Genomic DNA, 18250 nt, shown 5'->3' on the forward strand with positions numbered 1-18250 from the left:
TTAAAGTGCAACAGTGCAGTGTGTTCAGGGGATGACCAGGTATTGCTGTAGTATGTTTGAGTGTTAAGTGTGATATCTAGTTTCAGTGGCCCAATGACAACCTCTTTCATTCTTCCCTCAGCATGTAGGAGCTATGGTCGAGCGGACATACCAGAGCTGATATCTACATACCGTACATTTCTTGTATACCTTACAAGACATCGGGCATGTATTGTACACAGGTTTAGCTTTGTGCCTAGCTAGCTAATATTAGATGCATCTACTGCTGGTGTGGATAGTGTAGACATTACCTTGACCAATAATGTGCTTGATTGTACTCGTCCGGTTCACATCTTGTCATCAGGAATAATATGGATACATTTGTTATACAGAAACAAGCTGGCCAGCTAGCCAACTGTTTTTGTAAGTAAAAAGGTGTCTTTTGTTACACTTACAATTAAGGTCATTATGGTAAAAACTGATTTAAAGAGTAAACTCATTTTCTGGAGTTTCTGATATTATTTCAGTGAATGTTTTCACTTGGCTCTTGAAATTTTTTGTGTGATGAAGGACATTTTAAATACAGAAAGTTCTGATGACCTACTGGGTTTACAGTGGCTGATTTTATTTTTCCAAAAGGACAACATTCCCATATAATTCTTTATAATGCTTATAGAGGGAATTACATATATTGACTAAATGTCTTCCTATTCCTTGTGCCAAAACATTTAAGTTTCATTTGAAACTACAGCTATTCTCTCCTTTAAATTATCCTGTGTCTGTGCAATTAAGAGTTGACAATCCAGGATCTTCCACTGGGAATAACTGCATGCTTAAGCTCTCCTTGGTAACAGTCAGTTTGGTGGACCCCTCAGTGCCTCCCATTCTTTTGAATTCAGTACTGTTAGTCAGGTCTATTACTGGACCCTGTACCTCATTCATCTCTGCATTTTCTTCAGTGTCCCCACATTCTCTTGAATGTACTGTACATAATTCTCCGGTTTGGAATGAGATATTGACATTTCTAAGCCCTGTGTCTTTGCCTTCTCCGGTGCTGCTTGTGTTCCTACTCCTTCTGCTCCGGCAGCTCACCCTCTGAGACACTGCTCTTTGGAATACATTCATTTATATTCTGTTGTTCAACGATGGCCTTCTTTTGATCCCTTTTTTCCTCTATATTTTCTAGGTGAGTGTTAGATTCGGATGTGAGCCTTTCTCCCAAGAACCCTTCTTTGGAGTTCTCATTTTAAGAATAACTTCTTTCTTTGGATTGTGGATCCTGTATCCCAAGAAAGAAACGTCAGTTTCAGTTTTGTTTTTCAGTTGTGTCCGAGCTCTTTTCAGTACATTCAGATTTAGACAGTTCTTTTGTATGTGCTGTCTCTGATTCCCTGACTTCATCGCTAGAAAAGTCCTTTAGGTCATCTAGCGGTTCGATGAATGTCTGAAAACATCTTGACGCTTGATGTTTGTTCACCCAGCTGGCGACAAGATCTCCTTCATCCTCTTTCATCATAGTTTCTGGACCGAGCACCTCATCTTCCTCAGCTACATTCGTCATCTCTTCCTCACTGGCTCCAGTTTCCATATGAGGCACATGTTCAAGATCCATAACTTTTTCTTCTGGTTGAAGTTCCTTTGATTCCAGTGCTGCATCAACTTTAGCTACTTCTCCAAAAGCCACTTCCCCTGCAGCAATCTCCTGATTTATTTCATTAGCTTCATCTTCATTCTCTTGAAGGTCATCTCCAACATTGGTGTCACCTCTATCAGCAGATATGTCCACAACCTTATCACCAGCAGCATCGCTTGTCGCCGTTCTTTCCTCTGTACCATCAAAACGGCCATCCGAGTCCTCTTTTTCTTTTCCATCATCTTTACTGCGCTCCATCTCGGCCACACTTTCTACTTTTTTCCTCTCAGTAACATTGCTTTTAACACTGTTTGTGTCTGTGTTACAGTCAGAATTACTTGCTATTGATTTCTGAACCCCGGTGAATTCTTTCGCCATAATATTTGATCCAATCTCTGTATTTTCTAAAGCTAGCATACCTGGAACTCCAGGTTCTTTTGTATCATTTTCAAACTTATCTGTTACTCTGTCATCACCCTTGACCTCCTCTACACTGTCCTCTAGCTTTTGTATTGTAATTTCAGTATCTTTCTCTTCATTCACTGATACATCAGACTCTTCTTGTTTTGATGCATCTTGTTGCTCATTTGCCCTTTCCTCCAACTTTCTCTCTCCTGGAAGCGTTTGTTCCGATACCTTGTCTTGATGGTCATCGTCCCCCTTTTCGCCATCCCCCTCCTCAGTAACACTGTTCCCGATCTTATCACCTAACTCCTCTGCCGCAGTCATGGTTTTTATTCCAGTAAATGCCTTTATATCTAATTGTGGTGAGTTAGATTCACTACCTTTCTCTTCGGTGAAAGATTGTACTTCCTCAAACACACTGACTGTCTCTTCAGCTTTGGAATCTACATCTTCTGCTGTCGCCTCATTAACATCTACTTTGGAACCTGTCTCAAAACTCTTTGGTTCCCTATCTCCTTTGTTAAGGTTTTCCATAACCTCTTCGCTTGCTGCTTCAACCTTGTCTTCTCCTACTGCTGACTTTTTTCCTGTCTGCAGACACTCCTCCACCTCTTCCTCATTTACATTTATTTCTTTGTCCTCTCTATTGGCTTCATCTTTATTCTCATGTTCTGTTTCATTTTTCTCTTTCAACTCGGTATCTTTGCTGGTTGCCTCCATTTCACAATTTTTATCTGTGACTTCAGTCTTCTCAGTTTCTTCCTGCTTTCTTTCTATGTCATCTTTCTGTACTTTATTGTTGGCCACACTATTATCTTCATTTCCCCCAGTCTTATCATGAGTGAATTCCTTCCTGTCAGCCTCAGCCATGTCGCCTTGATCTTCTCCTTTCTCTCCCTGTCCATTCTCTTCTTCTGCTTCTTTAGCCTTTACTGTGTTTTCAGTCACAACCTTTGCCACAGCTGCATTTTTGCCTGGAGTTTTATCATTTTTTTCTATGAGTTCATCCTCCACCTTTTCAGACCACCTGTCTTCCTGTGTCTCCAGTTTATCCTGTCTTTTATCCTGTCCATCTGGATCATCCTTAGTAGTCGTGTCAGGAGTTTTAGTTGTAGAATTTTCTCCCTCTCCTGTGTTATTTACCCGAGCATCCATGTCTTCTGACTGTTCCTCAGTTACTTCTGCGTGTGCTTCACACTCTTCTGCCTCAGTCACTTCTGTCTGTGTTTCGGTCACTTCTGCTACTTCTGCCTGTGTTTCTGTCATTTCAGCCTGTGTTTCTGTCACTTCTGCCTGCGTTTCTGTCACTTCAATCTGTGTTTCTGCCACTTCTGCCTGTGTTTCTGTCACCTCAGCCTGTGTTTCTATCACTTCTGCCTGTGTTTCTGTCACTTCAGACTGTGCTTCTGTCCCTTCAGCCTGTGTTTCTGTCACTTCTGCCTGTGTTTGTGTCACTTCAGCCTGTGTTTCTGTCACTTCTGTCTCTGTTTCTTCAGCCTGTGTTTCTGTCACTTCTGCCTGTGCTTCTGTCCCTTCTGCCTGTGTTTGTGTCACTTCAGCCTGTGTTTCTGTCACTTCTGTATGTGCTTCTGTCCCTTCTGCCTGTGTTTCTGTCGCTTCTGCATGTGTTTCTGTCACTTCTGCCTGTGTTTGTGTCACTTCAGCCTGTGTTTCTGTCATTTCTGCCTGTGCTTCTGTCCCTTCTGCCTGTGTTTGTGTCACTTCAGCCTGTGTTTCTCTCACTTCTGCCTGTGCTTCTGTCCCTTCTGCCTGTGTTTCTGTCACTTCTGTCTCTGTTTCTTCAGCCTGTGTTTCTGTCACTTCTGCCTGTGCTTCTGTCCCTTCTGCCTGTGTTTCTCTCACTTCTGCCTGTGCTTCTGTCCCTTCTGCCTGTGTTTCTGTCACTTCTGTCCCTTCTGCCTGTGTTTCTGTCACTTCTGTCTGTGTTTCTGTCACTTCAACCTGTGTTTGTGTCACTTCAGCCTGTGATTGTGTCACTTCAGCCTGTGCTTCTGTCATTTCTGTCTGTCTTTCAGTCTCTTCTGCCCCAGTCTCTTTTTCTAGTGCCTCAGTCCCTTCTGTATGTGTTTCGGTGCCTTCTGTTTTTGAGTCAGTCACTTCTTCCAATAGCTCAGTCCCTTCTGCCTGTGCTTCAGTCTCTTCTGCCCCAGTCTCTTTTTCCTGTGCCTCAGTCTTTTCTGTCCCAGTCTCTTTTTCCTGTGCTTCAATCTCTTCTGCCCCAGTCTCTTTTTCCTGTGCCTCAGTATCTTCTGCCTCAGTCTCTTTTTCCTGTGCCTCAGCCTCTTCTGCCCCACTCTCTTTTTCCTGTGCCTCAGCCTCTTCTGCCACAGTCTCTTTTTCCTGTGCCTCAGCCTCTTCTGCCCCAGTCTCTTCTTCCTGTGCCTCAGTGTCTTCTGCCCCAGTCTCTTTTTCCTGTGCCTCAGCCTCTTCTGCCCCAGTCTCTTTTTCCTGTGCCTCAATGTCTTCTGCCTGCGCTTCAATCTCTTCTGCCCCAGTCTCTTTTTCCTGTGCCTCAGCCTCTTCTGCCACAGTCTCTTTTTCCTGTGCCTCAGTGTCTTCTGCCCCAGTCTCTTTTTCCTGTGCCTCAGTGTCTTCTGCCACAGTCTCTTTTTCCTGTGCCTCAGTATCTTCTGCCACAGTCTCTTTTTCCTGTGCCTCAGCCTCTTCTGCCCCAGTCTCTTTTTCCTGTGCCTCAGCCTCTTCTGCCACAGTCTCTTTTTCCTGTGCCTCAGTGTCTTCTGCCCCAGTCTCTTTTTCCTGTGCCTCAGTATCTTCTGCCTCAGTCTCTTTTTCCTGTGCCTCAGCCTCTTCTGCCACAGTCTCTTTTTCCTGTGCTTTAGTCTCTTCCGCCACAGTCTCTTTTTCCTGTGCCTCAGTCTCTTCTGCTACAGTCTCCGCTTCCTGTGCTTTAGTCTCTTCTGCCCCAGTCTCCTTGACCTGTGCCTCAGTCTCTTCTGCCTTTGCCTCAGTCCCTTCTGCCTGTGCTTCAGTCTCTTCTGCTTGTGCTTCAGAATCCTCCATTTCTTCCTTTATTTCATTTTCTGGATCATCTGTTGCTTCTTCATACTTCTTGATGTCAGCCATAGTCTCATCCACTTCTTTTGCCACATTACTGCTGTCTGTTCCTCTAATCTCCTCTACTTCTGATCCGGTCTCTTCAGCTTCAGGTGTCTTTGTTTCAGTAGTGTGTTCCTCTGCATTTCTCACTTCCTGCATCTGGGCACAATCCACTGATTCTAGTGCCTGGGCCTCTCTGGATTCTGATTTTCTCATCTTGTTCATGTCGTCTTTAATTTCTGTGTCTCTCTGTTCATTTCTGTTTTCAGTGTCCTCTAACTTTTCTTCCTTCGTTCCTGGTTTCTGCAGTGGAGAGACACCTGCCTCCTCTTCTTGCTCACCTGAACCACACAATCAAGAGATCAGGAAAGTCAGTACTTATGTGCAGTGAGCTCCATAATGTTTGGGACATAATGTTTTTCTCCTTCATTTGGCTCCATGATTTTAGATTTGTAATAAAACAAATCACGTGTGGTTAAAGTGCACATTCACAGCTTTGGCTAAGCATATTTCTACATTTTGGTTTCGCCATGTAGAAATTACAGGACTTTTTATACATTTCAGGGTGTCCTTAAATAAAAATGAAGAGTCTGCACTTCAACCAGAAATATGTTTTTGTCCCAAACATTATGGAGCTCAGTGTATATATCCATAGTGATCTGGATTTTCACCTCTCTAGATTATTGAAAATACTAGTCAAAATATGCTTAAAATATCTTATATTTTCACAGGCTATAAACAAAACCTGCAGGATAAAAGCATAATTTCTGTTAAGCAAATAGCCTGGTCAATATTATAGCGGAAGCAAGCTGTCGAACCTAGCACAGCCACAGAAGAGGAAAAGTAAAGTTATACTGTGATGTACCAGTGATTTTCTGCTCCATAGTTTTGATTTCAGGGGGCAAATCCTCCTCTTCGGTGCTGGTATCGCTGAGTTCTGGTTCTGAACCACTGTGCGCCTCTTTCATAATCGCTTCAACTAGCTTCTCCTGCACAGACTTGGCTTGGGTTAGACATCGACAAAACACAGTGATGTGAAGTAGACAAAATATGACGTGAAAACCACGTAGCCTCTCAGCCTGTGTAAATCATATCCCTCTATCCACATTATAACATGATGTAACAAACAAACATGGAAACCTTCCCCTGATATGGTATCCCTACTTAGCACACAGATGGAAATACACAGAATGGACCATACATATGGCACATTTATTAAAGGAAAGTGGTACATTCAGAAAAATTAACTTGAAGAAAGATCTCAGACAGGTTTAGATAACAATAATAAACCAAATTAAACCTGGAACAGACTAAATTAAAAGATTAAAAGATTGCATGCAAACACCCCACAACACATAACCTTTAGTTAGATTATTTTTTACGAATGTAACTACATAATATAAATGAATTTCTTTGTTCTTAATTTAAAGTTTTGAACTAAATCATGAACACATAATTATAAATGATTATGAAATGTGAAATAAATGCAATCAAATAAAATATTTCATTAAGTCTTTAGAAAATAGAAAACAAAAACAAGAAATATATATATATACACAAAATTCCATTCAGAGTTTTGAGAAATTCTCAGTAGTACAAGAATATCACTACATCAGCTCTTGCAAAGGAGGCACATGTCAAAAAATAAAATTTGGCAGTTTCTGGTGGTAGGCTGTTTCAGACCCCTTAAATTGATTAAAATGTGACTGCATTTGCACCAATCCATACCCCTATTTGGGAGAGTGTGAAGACACCTGCTGTTCTCCCCTCAGACATATGTGTTCACCAGCCTACTTCCTCTTTCAAACCGCAACCTGCACCCAAGCTCACAGAGTCAAGTCAGAGACAGACATCTCGTATGCGGCTTTGGCATGCGGTCCACGGGCACCTGATTGGCCAGCTGGAGTTGCTAAAGAACGATGAAATGCAGGACCCTTAACCAACTGAGCCCTCCTGTACGATGGGTGAAGCAATCGCCGATTACGATTGGCTCATATTGAGCCACCGGCCACAGTCGGCACTGCCGTGGCCTTGATTACATCCGAGACCGTGAGGCTCATTCACTCAGCCTTAACCGAATGAGCCACTCGGCAGCCCCGGAAAACATACTTTAATGTTCTTATGGCAACTACCTAGGTCTGACGTTAACAACCACTATTGCTTAAAATCATAGTAGTATATGTTCAGTATGTTTTTACGCATACATAGACACGTATAGGCTATCTGAACTTAAAGTGGACGAGTCAGAGATTAAAAAATGTGTTCTTGTTGTAAAAGATTGTGATGTTGAACTTGAATCAGGTTTTGTAAAAATACATATTTTAGCATTTAAAATTTAAATAAACATTTGTCCCAGCATGGTAAGAAAGATTAAATATTGATAATGTATTTTTTTTCCAAAAATCTTAATTTAATCCTGATTAATTAATGCTTTTGATGGCTGTACTTTATATTCCATGCGACATGTGCCTCCTTTCACCAGACCTGGAAACATTTTTTCACTGGTACGAAAAATATTGAGCCAAAAAAAATTAATAAAATGAAACTGATGATTCACTCAAACACACACATTTAAAATGTGTAAAACATGATTGAGCTTTTTTGGGTTTTGAATCTTTTATAGTTGATTACATACAAGTTTAAATTGGCTTCAATTAGTTACTATTATTTTCCCACCAGCAAAATGAGCCAGCATATTATTTTTTGAAACATGCAGCAGATCATATGATATGAAGACATTTGCAACATGCAGTTCAGTATTTTCAGAAGCCAAACAGATTTACAGATCTGACAGTTCCAGTAGTAAAATTTGAAGATTCTGTTCCTTTACATTAACACTCAAATCGAATGGATACAACTAGGATAAATGTGTGCTCAGATATAAACACCAAATGATCATTCTGAAAATACTGGAATTACAAAAATGACTTTATAGAAACACAAAAAAAAAAAAATCCACACAATCCACAAGAAGCCCAGCATGCTTCAGGACACTGCAGTTTCCTCGAAAGGTTGACAAACTTGTTTTTGAAGCATGCATGTTGTACAGGGGACCACACGACCAGTACACCGAGGTTGAGAGAGCTCAGTGTTCAGTGAGACGCACAGCAGCACACTGTTCAGATGGGTCAGGACACTCACCTCTCTCTGGCTCTGTGTCTCCCAAACACTCGTCTGGCCCGGCTGCATTGTCCCCACTATCTACTGCAGCACCAGATTTTCCCACCTCTTTTCCTTCCCGTAGGTGCATGCTGTCGTTCAAAGGCTCCATACCAGCTGTGTCAGGGCCGTCTCCGTGGCCTTCATGCGCCTCAGGGTCTCCGTTCGTTGTCTTTGTTTGGGGGGGTGCCGGAGAGCTGGTCTCATCCTTGCGGTTGTCCAATTCTTCTGCGTGCTCTTCTGGGCCCTCTTGATCTTTTTCGGCTGCAGGCGCAAAGGCTCTTTCCGCACCCTCTACCTGGGGCTGCTCCTCAAGCGGTCCCATCTCAGTCTCTGAGCGCACTTTTTCATTTTTCACGGCTTCGTTCTCCTCGTCTGCCTCGCTGTAAGAATCTTCCCTGCTCCTCGAGGAAGGACTAAATGAGCACGACGGTGATTTCATATCTTCTGTATAAGAGATAAGGTTAATGGCAAAATGTCAAATGAAGCTTAAAAACAGAGGATAGATAACAAGGTCTGAATCTTAAAAGCTCTGTTTGATAGCTAAAATAAATCAAAATGCCATTCCACAGATTGTCAGTATATATCTTATTTATGTTTATAATGATATATTATGGTTAATTATCTGGTCATTCATATAAAAACCATAAATCAGGCCACAACATTTACATTACCCTTAGAAGCTTCTGAATGTTACACAAATCATGTATGACATGCGATTAAAGGGGAAAATAATTAATCTCAATGACAGATGCTGTGGCAGCAGAATCCAGGACATCTTTTAACATCAGTAGGATCATAGAGTAAACACTAGTAATAATAATAATAATAATAATAATAATAATAATAGATGAAATGGAGTGATGTTTACTAACCAGCCTTGTCATCATCTTCCAACTCGCTGTCAGAATACTTCTCTTCATCCTCCATCTGATGATTAAATATTTCTCCATCCTCTTTGTCATTGATTGGGGAATCCCTTTTCTCACTGGATGAGTCAGGAGCCACAGCTGAGGCTTTGCCCTCCTCCATGTCTTCATCTGCCCTCTCATCATCAGCTTCAAAGTCCTCATCATAGTCTGTGGCACAAGAACCCTTTTTAACATCTGAATACTTGCAAAAACTGAATAATTCTGTAGCTAGTCTGTTGCTTACCATCTTTGGCTTTGTCCTGGTCAATGTCCTTAGCTTCTGTTTCCATGGAGTCATCCTCAACCTGCTCCTTTCTGAGTTCTGATTGTAAACGAGACTGACTATCTTGTTTAATTTCTTCTTCATCAACCACTTTGGCCTCCTCAGCCATCTCTTGAGAATTACCCAGGAAGCACCCTTTCCCCATTTCCTCCTTGGTTCTTTTTGGGGGGGTGGGCTTCTTATCTAGTCCCATCGATATGATGCATCTAAAAGGAATCACAGGTTGTCAAATCAACTAAAGTTCGGATTTTCAATTTTCAACTGCATTCAACGTCACATTCACATTAAGCAAGCTGACACATTGGGATGTACTGATGCAATTTTCAACCACAAAGATGTTAAAACTCATCAAGATTACTAACTACTGTTAGGAACTCCTTACTTGTAACAGGGAGAAGCGCCACCCACACTGGAGAATCCAAAGTGACCATGTTTCCCACCTAATCGGGATCCCTTGCGGTGCTTGAACTCACAACAAGAGCTCAGTCGGTCCACCTGCAAGCCATTCAGGAAGAAGGTGAGGCTGAAGGGGAAGCCACGATGACGCCTGGAGACAAACAGGAAGGCCTCTGCAGGAAAAGTAAATGTTTGTTAGAATATGTCATATCTTTAATACAAACAGTAGAACCTCAGAGTTATGCACTGACCAACAGAACAACAGGTATGAAGCCAAAAGTAGCATATTCTCAAACCTCCTTGTCTTCACAAGTGTGAGCATTACACAAAGGTGAATCACAATGTAAACTCACAATGTTATCAAAATAATAGAAAGGTACATCATTTCTGCAGTATAAAATGGAAGAGTCAACAGAATTTGGCATACAGAAGAGGGAGAACAAAATCAAAGATTTATCTGGTCATATTTACCAAAGTTACAGCCTTTAGAAGGAGCAAAGTATAGTATAACTTTATAAAAGCTGTGTTACATTTTCAATTATACAGTCAAATCTTTTTTGTGATGTTGACAACTGCCTCTATATTTAGGAGGAAAAGACTAATCTGAGCCAACTTCTGATATATGTCAAGAAGCAAGCTACGATTAAATCTTTGGTTTTGCAGATGTAAGAGTAATATGCTGACCTCCCTCCATCAGCCTCCCTTTGTACACGCATACATTCTCTCCTCCACAGTGTTGCTGAAAGACTTTCACTTCATCCCTCATGTCAATGTCATCGTGGGACAGGTGGACCGTCTTCCCATAGTACACCATGGTCACTGATACATTACTGTGCACTGAGGTCTTGTAGAGTTTTGAGTCCTGCTGGAAAAAAAAAACACACATTACGTTTTATTCTAGTCTAATGCCATTGTGCAATGGACAATAATGTTCCTCTTCTGGAAAAAGGATAAGGTCTAGGGACCTGTTCAATTGCGGTAGCACTGGGGGCTGTAGTGGGCCGCAGCCTCCTGCCCCTCATCGTTCCATTTTGAGTGCCTTTTAAAGTCCTCTTGGTCGATGGAGGAACAGGAGTGATGTAGTTGTTGATAATGGGGAGCTGGTACGGAGATAATCCATGCGAAAACTCAGTCACTGTCACGGGCCTCAGGTCTTTCTCCTGTGGAAAACAAGAATACGGTATTTAAAAAATACCATTTTTACTTGTCATACTATGCAGAGTATCATACCAATGTCATTAGTTTGGGGGGGGGGGGGGGGTTCTTCTGGACTACTCCTATAAAGGTACTATAATTTTTAATATACTTTCTTTTATACTTTTTATATGTAGGAGAGAATGGGAGAGTTCGCTCTGTAGGTAAGATTTAATCCTCAGTTTTGCGATACAAATAAAGACTCACCCCCTGATTTACTACGGTAGGCGCAAACCAGGTAGATTTAAAAATAATTTTTATGTTTGCGCCTAAATTAAAACATGCTTTCACCGGGCGGTAAACACTGTGATTAAATAAGCTGTTTTTCCTTTAGTAAATCACAAATTCCTTTAATTCACGATGTTGGGCTCAGTGGTCGATGACTGTCAGCCATCGGCGATGGACGATGGCATCGTCCATCGGCCCAACCCTATTTGTTATTTTTATTTGTTTATTGGGGGCAAGGTGAAGGTGCTTGTTTATTTGATTTTGCGTTGGTGTGGGTGTGCTCTCTCTCTCTCTCCATGCAACAAATGGCGGTGTTTCCCTGAACTGCCGCATATCTCTCCCAGGGGTGTCGCACTGACGTATGCCACCTTTTCCTTACAACATATCACCAGACTTCATTCAGCACACAATGATGAGGACAATACAGGCAACATACCTCTCATACGTGTGTGATGTTACGGAATGAGAAGGCAGGCCTCACCGTGAGGGTGAACTGCTGTTCCGTGTCATCTGAAGAGTCTCTGAGCCTGCTTCCAGGGGAAGTCCGCCGAACAGAGGCGGTGTTTCTGTTGATGGGCTGGAGCCGATGAGGTCGCTGCATTTTCCCTGGAGCTGTGTTAGGCCTGGAGGAACCAGGCTGCAGAACACCACACCGTTAAAAGCAGCTGACGGTGTGTGATGTGGACCATTAATGTAGTTGCTCATAGTAAAGCACTTTATATGGCTTCACAGTACAGTGTTGTCATTTATAGTATAGTACTCGCAATGACTTTCTATGGCATCTTAAATTTTTAAACATTTTTTAATTGAATCATTTTTACAGATTCACTGTATCTTCTCCTCAGCATATTCCTGTGTATTCTGGCTTTTCACCCAATGCCCAATGTCTGCTAGGATAGGGTCCAGCCCCTGGGCCCTGACCAGGAGTAAGCAGTTTAGAAAATAGATGGATGGATGGATTATTATTGGGCTTCTCTCAAATATGCCTTAATTCATTGACACAGAGATGGGAAATTCACAAGGGGATAGACTGGGCTGCACCAGTTCCAAACAATTAATGCAATTAAAAGACAAATGAACATTATGTGCCACAAGCATTTTTCACAGACCGCTCAAAAGCAGCAGTACTTCTGAACAAGGCTTTTGTCTTTTTAAAGGAAATAAATGGTTCATATCCAAATAAATTCTTATTCTCCCCCACATTTCTTTGTCACTGGTTCCAGATAATTAGAAATTATTAAAGAATACACTGATGACATGTGACCGATTTCACTCACAGATTCAGAGGACTCCGAATGTTCTCCCTCTGGCCCAGACGGCTGTCTGCGGCCATTCCTAGGACCAGACGGTGGCTTAGGAGATATTAAAGGGATAACATCTTCATCATATCTTTTGGAGCGTTCCACCTTTAAATACAGATGAGCATTATGATTATGCTACCTTCATTGCAGTGTCTTTAACCTCAGTTATCAAATATAAGGCTATACAGTCAAAAACCAAGACTCTAACAATACAATAACTATCAAAGGAAAATAACATGGACAATTTCACATAAAATTTGCTTGTTACCACCAAGCTTTATGTTTTCTCACATATCCCAGTGTAAGAATGGACTGCACGTGATATTACCAATTAAGTGGTTTTTGAAACAAAGTAATTTACCTTGATTTTATGTACCCGCTCCCTCCGCGCAAAATCTTCCAACTTTCTTTTGATTTCTATCTGGTGGTGGCGCTAGATTATAAATAATACAAAATAAGAAGACAAACACATGCACTAGGAGCACATGCACCTCACAGCACTAAGAGGTCACTATATATACTCTTCTGAAATAAATGATCTGGCTGAAAGAATCATATTTACTGTTAAAGGAGATCAGGGTTATAGTGTGCACACATATGCACGCACACACACACACACACACACACACACACAAACAGATATTAGCACATGGACCATCGTCAAGTTGAATGATTGCTAATTAAAATAATATGTCTTCACCCAAGATACATGGTATGTCAAAACTATAGACAATAATACCTTTCTGAAAATAATGTATGATTAATTAAAAGGACAACAGGTAGTTTGTAAATAACGTTCCTGTTCTCTAAGCTGTTGTTTCCCTTTTGCCTCCTGACAAAGGACGCCTTCAAACCTTTGCTAACCTTTTATGTTTCTAGATGTGAAATGCCAGTCTGTTTGTTATCTTTTGGCTATGGCATAATGACAAACAGCATGCTGCTGTGAACTGAAATAGGCAATATCCATTAGTGTGCAGTGAACCAGGTGGACATTGTTGCACTCGGTCACTAATCATTTTTTATATATGCCATAGGTGCATGTCATCTGGTAAACTGCTGACTTGTAATGGTAAGCTTTTTCAATGCTAATGTTCATTATTTAAGAAACCCATGCTGTTTTCTTAAATCATTTCATTACTGTGTTGCCTTGAGGACTGAAATACCAGTAACATGCCTCTCAGGTCACATGGTCATGAATTTTGACAAAGTTTTACATGATTTACAAAGCCTTTACATGATTTTTGTTTTTTTACATAATATGAGTGTCTTGTTGACGTAAAAACATCAAAACTACTATTTTTAGTATCTAGTATAATATTTTTATATCAAAATATTATTATATTAAAATATAGATTTTTATTGAATGCCCCATTTAATTTAGGTTTCAGCATAGTAGAATATGAAATTATTGTTCTGGAGACTTAACATTTCCCAGAATACATTCTCACCTCCATGTCCAGCACCTTGTGGAAGATTGCCTGGGCCAGACATTCTCTCACGTGTCTCTGGTGATCCCTACGGACCAGCTTCAGTCTATATTCTTTGTCAGGAACAATCTTCCCACTTCTTGTAATCTAGTATCATATAATCACCACAAAGTCATTTATAAATGTATAACACCACCATAATGCTCAGAATAGAAATATATCATAATTAAGATAAAAACCTTTAAAAGACAAAGAGTCACCAGAAACAAGCGGTTAAACCATTAGCTATTTACTTTTTATGGCAGCCAAAATCTGCTGAGAACAAAGTTGGTTTTGCGTACAACACATTCTGGTTTCTTACCGTACTCAAGGATTCCATAAGAACCATATTCGATTAGCAGAATCAGAATGGGAAACCGGAATTGACAAACCCAAGTTTAAACTAAGTTAAACCCAACCCTGTTTCCTGGCACGCCACACATTCTGCGCAGTGTGCTCCTCTTGTCCTCTTGTCCCGAAAATACCAAAAATCACAAGTCGAGCATGCACCGTGCTATTGAATGTGCCCATGCGCCGTGGGGCATTGATTCTGGAAAATAGAGCCCTCAGGGTTACAATGTCGCTGGACAGGGACCCTAGAAATTTCGTTTTTTCTTGCTTATAATCCTTTAATTTCTTACAGCCCCAATTAGACACCTGCTGCATAAGCAGTTACTCCCCCGTCGCGTTTTCGAATTGCACAGGAGTGGAAGCTTAGCATACGCTTCATCAGTTGTTCATCAGAGCATTGTTTGTTTATCGACAAATGCTTGCATAAAAAACACTGCCGTGGTGATGAAGGTTCTTACATTATTGTAAATCGTTTATGATTTGATTGTATAGTTTTGTAATTTTCCTCCTTGTGGGCTCTCTCACTGTTGTGATCAGGGTGAGATCTGTATGTGCGTCTGCGTGAGAGGCTGTTGGTGAAGGACGTGAGTTCCCACACTTCCCACTTCCCTGTGAAATTCCTTTACACGCTTTGACAACGAATAAAAATGGTGCTGAGACACTGCGCCTCGTTTCATGCATATGCAAATTACGGCAGCCTACCGCTTACAAGCCTGATTTACAGCAAGCGAAGGTCAGAGAACACAGCCAGGTAAAACCAAGTGGCTTGATCGTTTCCAGGTGAGTTTAGTTTTAATGATATGGAACCATTATGAACACATTTTGTACATAGAATCTCTTCATAGGGACACCATTTGACTGAAATACAAATAGTCAAAAAAGAGAGAATGGATTCAAAAAAAAAATTGTAAATAATTTTTTTGAGGGGTTCCAGAGGGTACCACCCTCAATGGAATTAGCATCTGGGAGTGGAATATGGTTAGAAAATACGAAACAATTTTTTGGGATTTATTTTGTTTTTCACAATAAATATGTCCTGTATGTTTACAGAGTGAGACTACCAAGTGATCGGGGGATTTGGTAATTGTGGTACAAATGTACTCTCTATTTCAAGCCTCGAACCATGTCTGTACTGCATATACTTTTGGAGATAATGGGGTTCATTTAAGATGGGGGGATTCTTACAAAATACCCTGAATTCGACGAGGGGTTTAAGGGGTCAAACAAAGGAGAAGTTCTCTAAATTAAGAAAAGCTACTTGGCATAGAAAATTCTATGTTACTTTGGTGCATTTCTACACACTTGATTTTTTCCATTTAACTTTAGCTGTTGTTATTTAAAAAGCATTATAAACTGCCTGCTCCGTGTTCAAAACATTTTGGTGTAAAGATGTATACAACAAATTGACTGAGATGTGCATTAAGAATTAATGTTTTATATGAAAAAATGTGATAAAACATTAAAACATAATAGACTGATAAATGTGATATTTTTATATGATAATACAAATATAATTTTATGATATAAGAATCCCATCCTGATGATCTGAAATGTTCATTTAAATGTGCAGAAACAAAAATTGCACAAAACCTTAATACATCAGAAAGAGACCCTGATATAGGCCTATTACATTAACACGCACTAAATTCTAGTTCCTTTGACATACCAGTCCAACTCTCTGCAGATGTCTTCTTATTCTTGTGTTATTAAAATATCCAGCCAGGTGTTTGTCTGTGAGACTGTTGTAGGTTGAAAGCAGACTGTAACAGAGAAAAGAGACAAATGTGTGTTAATGGGTGTTTCAAAAACTACTCAATTTCAGCTATAGTTGAATTCCCTACTGATGTGTTCTGCTCTGGCTTGGTAACAGCCCCGATCTAAACAACAGTTCCTTGGAACATTCTTGGTAACCAGCTTGGCTTCCCCATTGCTTTAATGATTGTTATTTAAATTCGGGGCTCTACAGTGTTCCCATTTAGCAACATTTGCTCCTGAAAATTGATGTGTGCTAACTGGAAAAATAATTTAAAAGCACATCTACTAACTGGAATGTATTAGTGTGCTCTTGGAAAACATTTTAGCACACACCTCTGAAATCATGTCTTTTTTCCAATAGTAGAATTTAAAACCTTTTAATTTATTTTTTATAACATATCTCCAAAGAGTACACTATAGAACTAAATATCATTTTCCTTTATGATTACACAATATACATTGATTTAAAGTCCCACTGCAATCAGTGATATCATTTAAGTATTGTTTGTGATATTATATTAAGTATCCTGAAAGCAATAAAGTGCATATACACTGAAGAGAGATTTGGCATTTGCCATTTGAAGGCAACGCAAGTCATATGCATTTACATTGTAACTAACCAGAAATGCCACTATTTAATGGGTTGCCAGTCACAAGTGTATGTGAGGTGGATATCCATGGAGAATTGACACGCTGTGTCAAAGCTCCTACTCAAATGCCGTTTCCAGTTTTACTGAGTTCATTGTTGCACGGTTTACTACCAGTGTTGTATAATTTAACAACTGAAACTATGGCTGTTCACTACTTTTTTCCATCACAAATTCCCCTTCTGCAAGGCAGGCAATTGTAGGTCAGACAACATAATCTCCACAGCAATAGTTTCAAGTGTACAATTACAGCACTAGATCTTATTACTCATTTTGTATTACTGGAGATGGATAGCACACTTCCCACCCAGTAGGTACTACTGTTTCTTTTCCCTTTCCTGTAGTTCAGTTCTCTCCCTCTCTCTCTCTCTCTCTATATATATATATATATATATAGTAAAATATATATACACATACACACACATACATATACACTGTATACACATAAGTAGGCTATATGAAACAGAATTTTAACTATAAACAATCAATGTTGACATATTCAGCGTATATATATTTCCCAGTCTACATATTCAAGACTGGGAAATAGCCAAGCTATTTTTATTTTCTTTTTCTGTGTACTGCAGAAAGTATGAAAACCCCATGCTGGCACTTAAATCGTAAAATAATGGTTTATAAATGTTTTCTGCGGTGGAACTGCGACATTTCATTAATGTTATCACCAGCTAGCTAGCCCACATTGACTTCTGAAATGGCCACGGAAAGCAACTATAGCGTTAGCAACAAAATAACGCTGGTTGGTGTAACAACTTAACATGTTTTTAAGCTTCTTCTTTTTAAACATTCGCCAACAAAACACAAATTGCGACGCAAAAAGTAAGGACATCAACTTTAGTAATCTGTATGTACCTTTAGGATTACATGCAGCTTTACTATAATAGATTAAGTATTGCAAAATAATCGTTACCTTATACAATGTAACTAGTCTATATTAGAGGCAAACACTAACAAGCAAATGACTGTATCAAATAGCCTAAGCTAGCAACTGTAACAAATATTGTCAAACATTCACTTACCCTGAATTTAGGTAACTCATGATTTAGTCACGTTGCTTGTTACCTATAATTCATTTAACTAATCGGGTCAATATTTCTGTCTCCTAAATGCTAACAGACCACAAGCTGGCAAGCAAACGTAAAAAGGTGAGAGTTGAACGTGCCGGTTCCCTAATACAAAGCTAAAGTCTTCGTTCCGAAGTCACATCCAGCACTTTTGTCTCTGCAGAATTGATGACATATTTCGTTGCTAGGGAAAGCCACGTGATGATGCGATTGAAGCGGTGGGAGCGCTCAGATAAAAGCAATAGCCCAACTTTTTTTCGTTAAAAGATAATGTTTGTTTTCGTGCTCTTGTCAACATCGACTGACGTGGCATAGAAATGGCAACGTTTCAGTTTACGTAGTGTGCAAGCAACGAAAAATAAAAAGTAAAAAACATTCAAAAACA

The 18250-nt window shown here is 40.1% G+C and overlaps 1 protein-coding gene across 16 annotated transcripts; it reads right to left on the bottom strand.

Moving 5' to 3' along the window:
• Window positions 1-1115: 1115 nt before the first annotated feature.
• Window positions 1116-18089, bottom strand: erich3 (glutamate-rich 3). 16 transcript variants are annotated; one of them, XM_035414303.1, is made up of 17 exons: window positions 17821-18089; window positions 16051-16144; window positions 14016-14141; window positions 12929-13000; window positions 12544-12672; window positions 11748-11903; window positions 10810-11004; window positions 10529-10709; window positions 9831-10017; window positions 9410-9654; window positions 9130-9333; window positions 8237-8701; window positions 5961-6098; window positions 4586-5436; window positions 4416-4492; window positions 3824-4184; window positions 1116-3745 (listed from the first exon to the last, which is right to left on the bottom strand). In XM_035414303.1, exons 1-17 carry the CDS (start codon window positions 17838-17840, stop codon window positions 1286-1288), a joined length of 5961 nt encoding a protein of 1986 aa, XP_035270194.1. In that variant the 5' UTR covers window positions 17841-18089; the 3' UTR covers window positions 1116-1285. The 16 variants fall into 16 exon arrangements, with proteins under 16 accessions (XP_035270194.1, XP_035270196.1, XP_035270195.1 ...); XM_035414305.1 differs by having other exon boundaries at window positions 3824-4492; window positions 4910-5436; window positions 17821-18088; XM_035414304.1 differs by having other exon boundaries at window positions 3824-4492; window positions 4838-5436; window positions 17821-18088.
• Window positions 18090-18250: the final 161 nt, after the last annotated feature.

This window comes from Anguilla anguilla, chromosome 4 (assembly GCF_013347855.1).
Source record: "Anguilla anguilla isolate fAngAng1 chromosome 4, fAngAng1.pri, whole genome shotgun sequence".
NCBI classification, from domain to species: Eukaryota; Metazoa; Chordata; class Actinopteri; order Anguilliformes; family Anguillidae; genus Anguilla; species Anguilla anguilla.

What these genes read in the sequence shown, in the direction of transcription:
- erich3 (XM_035414290.1), bottom strand. Translation starts at nt 17,840, where the DNA reads ATGAGTTACCTAAATTCAGG. An exon ending in AACAGCAGTTCACCCTCACG is followed by an intron (nt 11,005 to 11,747) that starts GTGAGGCCTGCC and finishes TGTTTTCCACAG; the next exon opens with GAGAAAGACCTGAGGCCCGT. An exon ending in CCAGGACAAAGCCAAAGATG is followed by an intron (nt 9,334 to 9,409) that starts GTAAGCAACAGA and finishes CTTGTGCCACAG; the next exon opens with ACTATGATGAGGACTTTGAA.